Below are 15987 nucleotides of genomic sequence, written 5' to 3' on the forward strand. Positions count from 1 at the left end.
TTCATTCTACAAAGATGAGGTATTTCTGATCGTCTAGAGATCCAAATATCAAATAGTTACACTCTTAATGATTTTTATGATATAAGAAATGAATTTTTGAATTCTACAACTCTCCCACCAATGATATTATTCAATGGTGAACAATATATATTTTAAACAATGCAATGTTTTTCAGTGAAACAGGCCAAACTTTCCAACCTAACCAAACAAATTGTTACAGTTTACTTTCTGAAATCCAAATTGCAAATTTGACACCTAGAGAAGTAAAAAAGCACCAAGCTTTGGTTTGGAGAAAATGCGGTGTTTGGGTTAGCAGAGATTGGGGGATTCACGTCCCATTATTGTTGGCCTTCTGTTCATCACCTCCAGCTTGTTAGTAAGAATGGGTTCGACAAGATGGCAGGAGAACCGATCCCATCATCTGTGCAGAGACAACAAATCACAACATCAGGTATTAAACACGACTACACGAAGCCAATCAGGCATACGATAAGCATTTCAGATAAAATAAGGCATATTGATCACGCAAACTAGTATCATGATTCATGAACCATAATGTGTGGAGGGACCAAAGCTTCAGAACATCTGGAATCATTAAGAAAGTGTATTGATCCAAATATATTAACTCATATCATGCAACCAACTAAACCAGATCTTCACCTAGATCTAAAATCGAACAAGCAAATCAGATCAGCATCTTCGGGTGAATGCATATCAGACAGTAACAACTAAGAAGCATGCACCCCTGAACCTTCACATCTATGAACACAAAAAAGTTGCATATCTGAATTCTGAACAGCAACTCATCTAGTCGTATTCATAAATAAAAGTCATCAATTCATTTATAGGAAAAGAATAAATTAAAGCTCTAGTAATCTTAACAGGTATCTCTCAGCCAACAAATAAATATCTAGGTCAAGCTATGGGTTCTACACTTCTCAATCAACCCATTACTGCAAACTTGAATTAGTAATCAACAAGAAAATACCAACACAACAATTTGCTGGATCCCACTCAGTCATGAGTCCAAATAAATGAACAGGAGCTGAAGTAAAAGTCTGACAACAATGGGAAACCACACACTGAACCGGTTAGAGATCTAACTCAGCACCTGGAACTTGGCAAGAAGATATCCTACCCTCAGCATCTGGACAGAGGCGCTCTGCACGCGGTGTGCGTGTGGGATCCGGACAGGTCTGGGGCTTCACGGCACATCGTCGGGCGCCTCCTCATCTCCTGCAACTAGTTGGTTGTGATAGGCGTCGGCTGCTGAATCGCTCCCATCATCCCTGCAGAGAGAGAGAGAGAGAGAGAGAGAGCATAAATACCATGTATGTGCAACCGATTGGAAGAAATCCATGTGCGAGTACCGAGATTGCAACAATATGTGCCCAAAAATGCACTAGTACCTGCATAGCTCCTCATACCAATGAAAGAAATCACCAGAGATTCATCCGTGATCAGTGATCGAGTGCCGCTGTGAAGTTAATTTGCAAAATTGAGGTGAAGTGGCGTAGCCGAGACGATCGCCGGAGTGGACGCGTAAGGCCTGCTTGCGCTGTTCTTGGAGAGGGCGGGGACGGTGCTGGGCAACCAGCACGAGTGACAGCGGCTGGCGCAGGTACGGAGACAACCGGCGCCTTGCTACCGCGGGTCCAGCGCGACCAACCGACGGTGAAGCGCGAGCTGAGGAAACTCCTGCTGAGCGAAAGGTCGGCCGATGGGTGAGTTCGGCCGGCGGTCGACGGCAACGGCGGCGGCAGGTACTGACCGGGGGCCGACGGCGATGGGAACGGAGCGACCACGCGGATCTCGGAACGAACAACGGCGAGCAGGACTCCGGCTGGCGGTCGACGGCAATGGCGGCAGCAGGTACTGATCTGGGGGCAACGATGACGGGATCGGTGTCGCGACTCGCGTAACGACGACGGCAGAATCGATATACTTTGGGGGGGAGAGGAGTTGACGACTGGGAAAGAAAACCGCCGCGCGAGGTGGGTCGGCAAAACCGGCGTGGGGGGAAGAGGAACCACCCTGCGCGGGGCGGGCGCGGGCGCGGGCGCGCCGGGTGAGTCGATCGTCCTGGCGTGCTTGGTACTTGCGGAAGCCAAAAGGTGTGCAGTGCACCTTCTTGCACCAAGCGAGCCTGGCTCGCCAGAAACGGAGATTTTTCTCGTATCCGTGGAGCCAGGCCGCAAATTGCTTTTTGCATGAGCTAAGCCAGGCCCCAAAGGCAATACAGCAAAGCAAACAACATGACCTTGCATCGTGGGAGCCTAGTTAGTTAGGGCGGATACACCCAACCAATCACGCCCAGTTGCTGGTGGGAGCATGCTTGACCGTGCGACTGCGCTCAAAAATGGACTGGGGCGGCGCCGCGCCTCAGGTAGCACTCGTAGTCGTAGTGCTCGAGCTCCTCGCACATCAGGTGCCCGCGGGTCCATTGTCACTGCGGCGGCGGCGACGTCGATGTCTCCCTGCATCAGGGAGTTGCTCCTAAACTGCTCGTTGAATTGGCTGCCAGAGGAGCTCGTGGGGGGCGCCTCTCGTAAATTTTTCCTCCTCTCTACCTCTCCACCTCCTTTCCCACGGCCCGAGCGCGCGCAGGCGGGCGCCGAGCACCGCCAGGCGGGTGAGATTCGCCGGTCCAGCGACGGGAGAAAGAAATTTCGTTATTAGATACTCAATTTGCATGCCTCACGCGTTTTGGTATTCAATTAGCAGCGCTATTAAAATATAACATCCCGCGCGTGAATTCTTTCGATTCGAGGGATTTCATCCCTTTTTCTCAATTTCTCTTACTTTTCTTCTCATTTTCATTTTACAAACACATTGAAAAGACAACATTGCCCCTGACCTTATCTGTTGCACCGACTGGATCAATGGGCCTGGCAACTCCTCCCGTCGTTCTCTCACCCCTAGAAATTCAACCGATTGCACACGTGTGAGAGCATGACCCGTCTCTAGAAATGAGTTTTCAGGGGCAAAACGCAGGGGTGGCTACTTGCACCCGCCCCTAAAAATGAATTTTTACCCGCCCCTACAAATTTTTCGTAGTAGTGATATGTACAGGACATTAATTAAACATTAGAAAAACATGGTGACATATTGATTCCTTATTATGATCTTTTGGAGCAACTTATTATTACTAGTTTTTTGACCAATTCAGCATGCTTGTTTTTCTGAAGTTTTAACTCCTCAATGTTATTTGTATTGTCAAGTATGCTGGTGAGAAGTGCTTTTACATGTGCTGGGAACTTCTCTGTGGTTTGTTCATCCCACCTGCCATCCATTAATATATTGTCCAAGCACAAGTAGAAATGTTTTGTTAAGTTCTCCTATGAATTTGAAGAACTACGGGCTGCTGCGCGAACTTTTCTATGGCTGTGGTGATGGTAGTACTCTCCTCTGTGGTGTTATAGTTGTCCTAAGGGTCATCAAGCAATGATGCTAATAAGCAGTGGCGAATCCAGCAACCAAATCAAATCAAGGGGGGCTCATCTCCCTTCTCTTCTTCTTTCTCCCCTTCTCTTCTTCTTTCTCCCCCTTCTTCTTCATTCTTTGGTCCCAAAAATGGAGGGGGCTTAGGGGTGTATCCATTGATCTTGGCAAGGTAGGGGTGATTGATCCCCCTAGCCCCACTTGTAGATCCGCCCCTGCTAATAAGAGGGTGAAGTTTGTCAGTAATAGGGTTCATAGAGTGCTCCGAGAGTCCATTCTGTCCCGTGCAAATCTCGTCTGTTCATGAGTGCAGTGCACGGAGGCATTATTGGCATTGAATTTTATGTTTCTGTTAAATTTGAGAACATTATCCTTTTTGTGTTAGTAGTCATTCACCAACTCTGCCAACAACCTTTTTCAGATAAGATATTTTGGGTATTATTTGGTTCAGGTAAGCGAAACCTTCAGGCAGTATCAGGTGTGGTCATTGCAGTCTGCAAAAGTATGTACAAAAAATTAACTGCACTTTATCGTATAGGATCGTAGTAAGCTGCTGCTGCTGACTGCATGCATATAACAAATTGAAATAAACTGTCTATAAAACTGAAGTCCTGCCATGCATCTATTTAGGCCTTCTTTGGTTACACATGGATTTATTTCGGACCGGCAATCATAGGGACAATAAGGGACTCATTTTAGGTATAACAAAAGACCGGAATTTATTCCGGGCTAAAAACTATTGCAACAAAATATACTCATAATAGGTACAAGAGACCTGAATTGATTCCACACCTCTCAATTCATGGATTGATTCCCGATCTCTTGTTCTACCGTACCTATCATGAATCTATTTTATTATAATTAGTTTCCAACTCGGAATAAATCCCGGTTCCTTGTTATACCTATTATGAGTCTCCTGTTATCTCTTTCCGGAACAAATCAATGCATAACAGAACAAGACCTAATATATTTTTTTGACCAAATAATGTTATATACTGTATATATATGGATTTGGTGGTTTCCCATAGTTTCGGCAGAAGAAAATCAATCAGCCAGGTAAACAAGCTAGCAGAAAATATCATTACTGATATATGACTGCACTCACATAGAACCAAACCTTACATGACCAGATTAAACCTCTCTGAAGGGTAATTTGTACCACATTAACTAATTATTTGGCTGATATATATAGGTGTAATGTTTGACACAAACTAATAAGGTAACTCGACATAGGCCATTAAGAACTTGGAAATTATTCAGCAAGTTGTGGCCGGGTAGCTCCGATCCTCGTAGCCAGATGAACATCTTTGGGCATGATCGTCACCCGCTTGGCATGGATGGCGCATAAGTTGGTGTCCTCAAAGAGCCCCACGAGATATGCTTCTGCTGCCTCTTGCAAAGCAAGCACTGCATGGCTCTGGAAGCGCAAGTCACTCTGCATTCAAAGCCATCAAGTGATGGAACAGTACATATATAAGAACTCCATGGAAAAAAATGCTATTAGTATTTAGATGATCCTACAGATGTTTCAAATATCAAGACAAACCAAACATATATTTAAATTACCTTGTGGAACTGGGCAGCCTCTGGAAGGGCATCTTCCTAATGAGCAGCCTCTGGAAGGGCATCTTCCTAATGAGCAGCTCAGCGCCCTTTTGGTACTTGCGAATTTCACTGGAGTAAATCGAGTGGAAATTAAAGTGGTTCATTAAATTTGCAGATAGAAGGAAATTAAAATATGAAGTTGAGAACTTGAGATTGTATCTACCCGTACACAGTTATTTGCTTGAAATACACTAGTAAAAAGCTGCTGCGCATACCGAAGAGCTACCGTCCCAGGGTAGTAACGGCGAGGCTTCTTGACGCCTCCGGTTACCGGAGCTGTCTTACAGGCGGCAGCCTATATATGGTCACATAACCATAACATATATAATAAACAATTGTGTTAACATGCAATATCTTGTTAAGTACAAATTGTAACAACATGTAAAATTTACTTATTTGCACCAAATGGTAAATCATCATGAATGTAACAGATTATGAGTAATATATATTGTAAACTATTTTTAAATTGAAATCCTTTCGAGAAACAGTAATAAGTATCTATATATTTTACGCTTAGCAACTACTAGTCCATTGAAGGAACATAGATAATGTCTTATCTATCTATGAACAAAAGTACAGTGTATAATGGTGCCCTTACACGAAGAATGATGAACAGAAATTAACCCCACAAAAGAAAAGTGATGTAAAGAAAATTATCAACTTTAATTTGTATGAAGAACTCGTAAATAAATCCAGCACGAGGGTGGGGATTACTGTCTACCTTAATCATACTAAGATTTTCAAACCAAAATCGACAGCATCGAAACCCTAGAATCATGTACACACTTAAAAAATGCAAGAACGAAGGTACCACACACCAGCAGAACTACTAAAGCATGCGTGCCAATGGCCAGCAGCAAGTAGAGAATACAGATCACCAACCTATTAGTACAGGTAAACATGCATGAAGGAGATGGGTGTATTTTATTTACCTCTCACAGATCGTAGTGCCTCTGCTAGCAACTGCTTCACGTCCACACGCTATGTAGCCGGTGTAACCCTTCAGTTGACGATGCCCCCGTTGGTCTGTCTGCCTGCCTCGGTGCAATTTGCCTGACGGGAGGCGGGGCGCTACTTATAGGCGCGTACGCCAGGGGTGCCAAGGATTTAGGTCGGTTTCTGCATGATCCGACGGCTGAGATTGTGTTTGTGCTGCCGATTAGTCTAGGCAAATGGAGGATTCCTATTGGCTGGTGCCACCGTGACGGGGATCGTTGTTAATTAAGCACCAATTAACCTGGCGTATAAAGTTACAGCGTAGCTTTCCTTCCTTAGGATCGAATGAAATACCTTTCTGGGAAGTTGGATCTGAAATCTGATACATTACAGATTTTGGTCCCTCAAAAGATGAAGTATTTTGTACAAAATCATCCAAACGCTTGAGATATGTAACAGGCCAACAACCAGCATACATATGAATCTCCGATCTGGCCCCAACGCGTGACGTAGGCGTGGTAATGGGCCATGGCCCTAGTAGCCTATTCACAGCTTAACATGGTCCTTAAAATTTTTAGCTCAAAATTGTATAAGATTTGAGCAACCCTTTTAGAGCCCAACACTTAGATTTTCTAGGCCAAAATCTATGATCCTTTACCACCTCTAGCCACACGTGCCACCTGGACGTGCCCATCAGCCAGCCAGGCCATGGGTGAGATCAATTCGCGGATCCTATATATCTTCCGCAAGTTTTTTTTTTATCTTTCACTGTTTGAGATTCGTACAAACAATCAGAGCCGTTAAATCTACTCAAACTCTAACTTTCTCTCTCTCCTCAACATTCCCTCCCTCTCCCGCACCCACTACCGCTGCCCGCTGCCCGCCGCCGCATTCTTCCGCTGGTTGCGCGCTGCCCGATGCCGCCTGCGCTCGCTGCCTACGCGCCGCTCGCCACCGCTGCTGCATCCGCTGCCTGCACGCCGCCCGACCCCGCCACCTGCGCTCGCTGCCTGTGCGCTGCCCGCTGCCCGCCCCTGCTGCCCCAGACGGATAATGCGAGCAGCATCTAGCAGCGAAACCAAGCATTAATCAGTGGTGTTGTCGCGTTGAGGACGCACGAGCCGAAAACCAATTGAAATCAGTACCAAGCAGCCAGCTAGGACTCGTGGCCTGCGCACAAATCCCTACGCTGCGCACCGCCACCGCCCCCGCCCCTCCCCGCGCCCGGAGAAGAAGGCGCGCAGCTCGCCGGAGAAGAAACTCCGTGTTTAACATTTCGATTTTGGTATTTTCAACATTTCATGCTTTCAATTTCAACATTTCTTCTTTACAATTTTAACATTTGGAAAGTCGAATGTTGAACTTGTTTAAAAAATATTGAGTTAATTTTATCAAAATATTGAACATGTTTGTAGCAGCTAATTGGGCCAAAGTGGACTTTAAAGATGAATAGCTTATCTATCTTCCGCAAGATATATAGGAGCCCCTAGATCAATCCTCCACGCCAACAGCCTTCATCTCTCCCCAAACACAAGCTGTTCATCATCTTCTTATTCTTATATTCGCCGACTCCGATCCGATGAAAGCAAGCTAAGCTCGTCGCCGACGATCCCCCCCCCCCCCCCAACACACAAACACACACAGCGCAGCTCTATTCTATTTTGTGGCTCTCTGAATCATCCTTCCCCATCCTTGGTGAGGTCCCCCATACCCCTTTCAACCCTCACGAGCATGGCCATGGCGCCATGGTATAGTTCACCTTTAGACCATGTGATCAAGGGGAAGAACGATTGCCACTGGCCCAGAATTTGTTCTTTCTTTATTGTTCCAATGCAACTAAATGGAGAATGATGTTGGTCCACAATGAAATCTGTTTCTCTCAACCAGTTGGCCATAGCGTATCACCTGTGGGCAGTCCTTGAACACAGCTTGGATGAGAGAGGAGCGGTGTTGTCTAGGGTGCCGCTCCAAGCGGTGGTCAGCTCCAGAGTAGATGCCGAGTGAGAACTCGATCTTGACGTAATCCAAGCCACAAAAGTCCAAGCTCAACGTGCCTCCGCTCCATGCGCATCTTGTCTATATCTCTGGCTTAGAGTCGAAGTCGGAGCTGAGGTTAGAGTTGCGATCGCGATCCAACTGCCAGTCAGTGCAGTCCAACTGCCGCTGCTGAGCGCAATCCACCTCCAAGCACCGTTGATTGACCCCCAGCCATGGTGCTATTCTACTCCTGCGCCCCTGCGGCCTACGCTTCGTGCCTGGCCTTCGCTAGCCACTCTCCCCACCGCGAGGTGCACTACTGTGCTGACCCACCGGCTCACAACGCCGTCACACCATGCAGCGTGGCCTCGCACGCCCATGCGCGCCTCCAGCCAAGCTCATCCGCATGTGTTGCATGCCTAATCGGTCTGCCTCCTTCCGCGCTCCTCGGTCCACCTACGCCGCACCACACCTCCTTGGCCACCACCAGTCGCGCGGCACCTCTAGATCCAAACCTCCGCCGCTCGATCTGCGAGCGCCGCCACCAGATCTGGTCACGAAAGGAGCGAAGAGGAGTGCCGCTGGCTGGATCTGGGCTAGGGAGGAGCGCCACCACCTGTGGGCCCACTAGGAGAGAGGAAGGAGAATAGGAGAGAGAAAGAGGGGGTGGTAGATAGATGGGGAGATAAGAAAGACTCTGATACCAATTCAAATGATATCTAGGCAAAATCCACAATGCATGCCTTCAGCATGTACATCAATATAATAGCTATGATCATTAAGTTATAAGGTCAATGATTTATGAAGGAAAACTAGCTAAAACATATACAAGATATGTATATAAATATAATCTTTATCCCACCAAGTTTGATAATCAAGGCTCTTTTGGGACATGCACACATCTCTTGCACGTACAAGTAATAAATCAGATGCAAATATGATAGACAACTTTTTATGGAACAGGAGTGGGCATGCCCCTACTGGATATGTATGATAGACAACTTGACTGAGAACCTATCTTCTTTTACACTGTAGAAACCATTCTGGAGCTTAACAGCAAGATGTAGTTGAGAATAGAGCTCACTCTCTACCATGCATATATTTGTACAAAATAGGACCATGTAAGCTGATGACAGTAGTAGCTAACACGAGTGTAGATAAAATTAAACAGCCCAAATTTACAAGTTTAATGATCATGATAGCCAAGTAATGTACACCGTATCTTAATTAGCAGGTTTGCATACAATATGCGGCCACTACTTGATGCTAGCTGGATCATCAAGCAGTACCAAAGTATACACCATACCATAGCTACAGGTCACATGGATTCACGTACATCGAAGTTATAGTGTCCTTGATGCTGAGCGGCAAGGTGTACACATCATCACGCTTGTAAAAGAAATCCATTGTTCGTGCAACATCAACTGACTTCTCGAGAAACTCCATGGGTCGCTTCTGGTTGAGGTATTCCTCGACGATGTCCATCCATGCTTCTTCAATTACAACTTTAAGCTTTTTCGTTGGCTTGCTCTGCTGTTACTCCATATTGCTTCATGCAAGTTTGCACCGTGGATACCACGTGTTCCGAATCTTGTTCCCGCTTGAAGGGACGAAAATTGGTAATAATAATTAGAAAGCAAGCAAGCCATTGATGAATATGCAGCATGTAACTATCTATATGTATACCTCATGTGACATGATGTCATTTCCAACGCGCCCCACAGCAGAAACACCTCTCATAAGTTTGGGAAAGCTGAATGCCCAATTAACATCCTCCTCCCTAGTAGTAGTCCCATCTCTTAGTGAAATGAGCACAGCGATTATTATTTGCATACAGACAATGCTGCGCAGGGATTTTTTGAGGTGCTCATCAACAGTAGTTGGTACATAGTATTCATCGCGCCAATTCACCTCAGCATGGTAGAATTTGGCAGTGCAGATCACCTGAATAGACAGATGTACAAGACGTTAGAATAAATATTATTAGAAAACATGATGGCATGTTTCTTTAGTGTGATCTTTTGGAGTAACTTACTAGTTTTTTGACAACTTCAGCATGCCTGTTTTTCTGAAGTTTTAACTCCTCCTCAATCTTGTTTGTAGTGTCAAGTATGCTGATGAGGAGTGGCTTCAAATGTGCTGGGAACTCCTCTGTGGTTCGTTCATCCCACCTGCCATCGATTAATATATTGTTCAAGCACAGGTAGTAGAAATGTTTGTCAATTCTTTCGTGATATTATTTGATGAACTACTGGGCTGCTGCGCAAACCTTTCTATGGCTGTGGTGAAGATAGTACTTTCCTCTGTGGTGCAACAATAGTTGTCATAAAAGTCATCAAGCAATGATGCTAACAGGGTGAACTTTGTCACAATTGTCCGCGGATACGAGTAATAGGGTTCATAAAGTGCTCCGAGAGTCCAAAAATGCATCTCCACCATTCTGTCCCGTGCGAAGCTCAGGTCGTTCCGTGAGTGTAAATCCTTCCACCATCTATAACTTAATGATTAAATGACTGTTATTAGTAGTTTAGCACAGTGCATGCACACACTACTTGTTGGTAAGATAAGTTCGTAAGCAATTCCATTAAGTAAGTTACTACCAAATTATTATGCATGCCTGTGTCTCCTTACACTGTCAGTTCTTTCAGCTCATCACAGTAGATAGTTTGCAAGATGTTGTAGTCCAGCTTTGCAAACTCCAGTATGGTCCCATACTGCACAACCTTCTTCTCGTATACTTGAGATGTAGCGCCTTGCCTCCACCCTCTCGACCTACCTGAACCGAGGTGTCTCCAATGTGCATCGCACTTCCTCTGCCAGCTCTGGCTCCAAATTTTTCAACATCAAAGATTGGAGGCGGCTCTTGTTGAAGGTGATCATGTCGTCGAGTATCTCCTCCCCATGAGTTCTCATATTTGCAGCATCATACAACATTAGCAAGCAGCTGACATCGTCACTTGAAATGTTCCCTTGCTTGTCCCTAAACTTCTCAAACACTTCTGCACATGTATTTAATTAGCTATTCATGCTAACACACCTCAAATTTGCATACTATATATGCATAGCCAAAGCATATAGCTTCAACATCAACAGAAAAAAATGAAACATATTAGGTGCAAACCAACTTCTCCGTGCAAACCGTGCAAACTTAAATCTGAGCCACCGGATCCACATCCAAGAAGTATGGAGAGATTGTGTAATTTACAATTAACCGTCCGCCTTGGATTGGGTAATCACACTTTTGCAAATCCCCCCTCTCACTCGCCCTGTGTTCCCCCCTTGGATGTTGATCTGGTGGCCCAGATTGAAGTTTGCATAGTTTGCATTGAGAGGTTGGTTTGCACCTGGTATGCTCCCAATAAAAATACTATAGCATCACACTGAGATGGTATATCCATGCTTCCTAAGCAAATAGAACCTCAATGAGGTGATGTAGAGGTCATCGGAACCTCCATCCTCGTCATTATAGATAGAACAAAGTAGGTCATTAATCTCCTTCTTGTAGTGGTAGTCCACCCCTATCAAAGTGTCAACGAGCTCCAGCTTCTGAGCCAGGTTGGAGGAGGCAGCGATTTCCAGTATCATCCTCCTCACCTCCTCCTCCTTTATCTGTGCCCTCTCCTTCATTGACAGGAGCTGCATGCAGTAGAAAAAACTTAGTAGAGCAACAAACACCTTATCGACAGAGTATGGTCATTAGGTTAATACTGTTTACCTGTGATGGAGTCAGTGCATGTGGCATGGTTGAGGAAGAAATCACCCCAAGGGCTGGGGCTGTAATGCCGGAGATGATTGCGCTCTGACTGCGGGGTGAGGGTGATTGGTGCTGCCATGTCTGGTGTCGTTGCCTCAGAGAGAGCGTCGGATCTGCTGGAGATCAGCCAGGCTCAGGCTCGATGGAGAGCTACTTGGCTGGATCGGAGAAGATGATGGGTCTGCTCTGCGGGGACGTCGTCTTTATATAGAGATGGATCGATTGGCCGGCGTCAACATCTGTCACTGCAGCTGGTAATGTCTCTGATTGATCATCAGTTGCGCGTGTGCGTGTACATTGCGACAGGCGATCTGTCCGAATCCACGTTATCCATACGTGACGTGTGTGGGTTCTGCTTGCGTCCCCATCACAGATGTTATTGTTTAATTTTCTGCTTGCCCATTCGTTCATGGTGTCTTTCTCTGCCTGCTTTCTAGTTGTGACATGCATGGTGGCGTGTTTCTTGTCACAACCTTTGTTAGTTATCCTCTCCTAGGATCGGAACAAAGAAGAGCCAAATTACATCATTCGAGCTAGTCTCCATGTTGTCATATCATCAAGAAACCATATTTAGAAGCTACACTCTACTCCAACCTATACATATGATGTCTTGGTGTGGAATCCTATTTAAACTCACTCTCTTTTATCTACCCATGTTTGTTCTTTATTACTTTCTTCCCCCAATTTTCTTCTCTTCTCTTTAGCTGCTGGAGATAGAAGCTACTCTTGATTCTGAACAAATGAAGTTCAGAACACAAGAAAAGGAAAGTTGAGGTTATAAGGGCAGGGCACAGTGAAATTATTACGTGGAGTATGGTTCACCAAAAAAAACAGCCAACATGAGTTTAGACAAAGTGTAAAAACAATGGCATGCAGATTGCCGTATTGAACGAGCATACGGAAGGTGCATTGTCAGCTGATTGCTGAAATTGTCAGGCACACGCTAGCTTCTCTCAGCCACGCTTGCTTCCTAAGATAGATGCAGCGTCAGGATAAATTGTCAGGCTACACCGTACCTATCAGCCATGCAATCAAAGATAGATAAAGCCTCGATCTGGGTATTCGAGAGCACTCTCATCAGTGACTCAGCACGCATATTATTTCGTTTACTTTACGTCACAAGAATGGTATGCAGTATTTGTGTATGATATGATGAGTGTTATTAGCTGATAAATGTTCATCTACTCTTCAATTACCTGCTACAAAAATCCAACGTGCGTGTTTAGTTCGCAGCAGCAGCCATGCATATCCATTTGTAGCACATCGATCGATCACGTACGTATGACCTCGGGGGACTTGTTGTTCGGGGCTCGAATGATGAAAATTCTTCAGGAAACATGAGGTTTAGGCTGCTTGTTGAAAGAAAAAACAATGAAACAGCTAGACATGGGAAGACGCAGATGCATGCTAGCTAGCTAGCTAGAGAGCTTCTTCAATTCAGTGGCTCCTGAATTCAGAACGTATATGCTAATTAAGCGAGCACGCAGTTGGCACCGATCGATCTCGTTTTTGCTTCACACGTTGCTGGCTGCAGTTTCGATGACAGATTTGGTACGTCCTGGTTCTTGTCTGAAGCTTCAATTCTTCCACATCGATCGGATCACTTGACCAAAGAACTCTGAAGCTGCTCGGCGGTCTGAAACTCCTCGGTTGTTCAATTCTCGGCGAATGCGACGGCGAGGCAGCAATTCTCCAAGCGGTCATCGCCAGGTACCTCCGCCATGGCGCAGCTTGCAGCCCCCGCGACCTGCCTGCCTGGGGACGACGACCGGCTGCGCTCCCTTGCTGGTTGCAGCAATCCCCAGTCGATCCTGCCCGCACATCTCCGATCCGACCGCTAAGAGGACCCGAGGGGGTGGACGGTACTTGAAATACCGTCCACCCGGTCGGCGATTCAACTACCGTCCACCCCCTGGTCGTCGCAACAGTGGCTCGCCGTGGCTCGCCGGAGCGCCACCGCGTCGAATGGACTGTCTCTCGGTCTTGAATCCACTGCTTGCAGCAGCCATGACTGCCCGGCGAGCGCGGCCATGGCCAATTGGCCATGCGGCGCCAAGCTCTAGCCCTCTGCCCAGACATCCGGCCGGCCGCGCTAGCTTTCCTCCACCTCGTCCCGATGCTGCGGCGCGACGACGACGCAGCCACGCAGCTCGAAAGCAGGTCCTCCAGCCGCAACGTCTACTGCACATGCACATCGGCGCCGGCGAAGCGGGCCTAGGAGTCGGAGCTGCGAGATGGCCGAGGCCGGTGGTCTGACGACCAAGCTCCGCTCCGTTCTTAGACGAATGCGACCGACCCCTGTCCGCCGCAGGGACGCCCTCATGCTGGCTGCGCGCCGTGGCTCGCCGGAACGGCCGGAGCGCCACCGCCTCGCGGAGGTTCCCGTCGCTGCGTCTCGTCCTAGAGTCTTGACTCCACCCGCTCTCGCCAGCCATCACCGGCGTGCCGCGCGTGCGCTCCTCGCTCGTATCCTATTCCTGCCCGAGCCGCGGCGCGCCGTGCCGGTCGTCTACGCCATGCTCTCGCCTCCGTGACCAGCAGGCACCATCGTGGTCTGGTCTACTTCCATCCATCCCCCTGTCCGACACAAGAACGCCTCCTGCTGCACGCCGTGGCTCGTGCCGGAGCGCCGCTGCGCCGCTGCGGATGCTCGTGGGCGTCGCCAAGGCCTCGACCGCCTCAGAAGTTTGGGCAGTGTGGCTATGTTCTGCCAGTCTGTCATACATGTGTGGCTGTTCCAAGGTGATACCTAACCAAACATGAGCAATTTGCCTATTTTGCATAATGCTCCAGCCTCCAGGGTTACAACTTACGCGACGATTGGGGAATTGTTGGTTATTGTTTGTTCATGTCAGGCCTTGACTATATTTTAATTGCAGAGTATTGCTTAGTACTGTGAATGCATTTAGAAGCCACGGTTAATTAATGCATGCAATCCAGTGTCCATGTCTTTAGGTTGTTTTTTAAGTTAAACGTCTTTAGGTTGTTTGTTCAGGGTCAAGTCTAGTTCAGTAAGAGTCAGATTGGTCAGTGCTATTTTTTTCCGAATAATTCGGGGGGGGGGGGGGGGATCCCCACCTACTCAATTAATCGAAGAGGCAAAGTTCAGCCATACAAGTACTCCCCGGTATCCCAGGGGTGCTACAAAAATTTGGATGGGAGAGAAAAAACGGGAGGGAGGGGAGGGTACATCAGAGTGATTCCGAGCTTTTCTTTTTTTGAGGGGTCAATTCCGAGCTTGTTGCCTGATTTTTAGTGTTCACTCTGCATTGGCTCTCTTTCCTCATAAGATTCATACGGCGGTGGCGATTGCAAGGCTGTGACTGTCAATCTGTCATCGAGTCTGACAGAATCATGTTTCTGACTGCATCTGGTGAGGATGATCCCATGCTGCACGACATCGCAGCAGCGGCAGAGCCGCAAACAGCCTTCCTTGCTTGCTTTGTCAACAGGCAGATCAGCTGCTTATCAGCGGAGGGAGCTTCGCCTGATTCAGGCGGATGTTCAGATGCAAAGTGAGATGGCCTTCACATCTTCTTCCCTTTCACGACCAATCCTTAAAAGAATACTCAGCTGGGAGATAAGCGGCGGCGGCGTCATGGACGACGACGGAGCAACTCTGAACTTGTGAAGCAGGCTCCGGTGGCGTGAGGCTCCGTTCTTGTTGACGAATGCGACGACGAGGCTGCCGCCCGCTTGCCCAGCAGCAAGCGAGCTCCACCGGCAGGGAACTCGCTCGCAGTCGGGCCTCCTCCGGCTGCCGCGTCACGCTCTTGTCTCGCGGTCCACCCGCCATGGCGCCGCCGAGCTGCCGCGCCTGTGCCTGACGAGGAGGATGCATGCCATGTGGCTCTCTTAACTGAATACGCGGCCGATCTCGCCCGCACATCACCAATCCGACGGTTAAAATTGGCCGAAGGGGTGGACGGTATTTGAAATACCGTCCGCCCCCGGTCGGTATTTCCGGACCCCGTCCACCCGGCCTGGCCGGCCGTTGCAGGCGCGCCGCTCTCCGCGTGGCTCGCCGGAGGGACACCTCGCCGCGCCGCCGAGGCGGAGGCTTCTGCCTTCCTCCACCCGCTCCATTGCAGCGGCCATGACCGGCGAGCTGAGCGCTCCTCCTCGAGCGGCTCCTGGCCGCGTGAGCCGCGACGCGCCCTGCGGCCGGCCGGCGCCATGGATGCTCTCGCGCGCGGTCTTGCCTGCCTCGTCACCGCCGCGCGTCCGCCGCGCGTCCGCCGCATTCCGCAGCCCTAGGTGCGAACCTTCGTGTC

At 48.0% G+C, this 15987-nt stretch overlaps 1 protein-coding gene, 1 long non-coding RNA gene and 1 pseudogene across 2 annotated transcripts; all 3 read right to left on the bottom strand.

The window, feature by feature from the left end:
- Nucleotides 1–1063: 1063 nt before the first annotated feature.
- On the bottom strand, nucleotides 1064–1595 carry LOC120711349. Its single transcript, XR_005690243.1, has 2 exons — nucleotides 1410–1595; nucleotides 1064–1289 (listed from the first exon to the last, which is right to left on the bottom strand). It is a non-coding gene; the product is annotated as an uncharacterized LOC120711349 (long non-coding RNA).
- A 3353-nt stretch (nucleotides 1596–4948) lies between these two features.
- On the bottom strand, nucleotides 4949–10974 carry LOC120639329 (annotated as a pseudogene).
- A 93-nt stretch (nucleotides 10975–11067) lies between these two features.
- Nucleotides 11068–11868, bottom strand: LOC120711345 ((E)-beta-caryophyllene synthase-like). The gene is made up of 2 exons (XM_039996838.1): nucleotides 11675–11868; nucleotides 11068–11595 (listed from the first exon to the last, which is right to left on the bottom strand). The coding sequence occupies exons 1-2, from the start codon at nucleotides 11699–11701 to the stop codon at nucleotides 11335–11337; spliced, it is 288 nt and encodes a 95-aa protein (XP_039852772.1). The 5' UTR covers nucleotides 11702–11868; the 3' UTR covers nucleotides 11068–11334.
- Nucleotides 11869–15987: the final 4119 nt, after the last annotated feature.

The sequence above is a fragment of the Panicum virgatum genome, chromosome 6K (assembly GCF_016808335.1).
Source record: "Panicum virgatum strain AP13 chromosome 6K, P.virgatum_v5, whole genome shotgun sequence".
In the NCBI taxonomy this organism is placed as follows: domain Eukaryota; kingdom Viridiplantae; phylum Streptophyta; class Magnoliopsida; order Poales; family Poaceae; genus Panicum; species Panicum virgatum.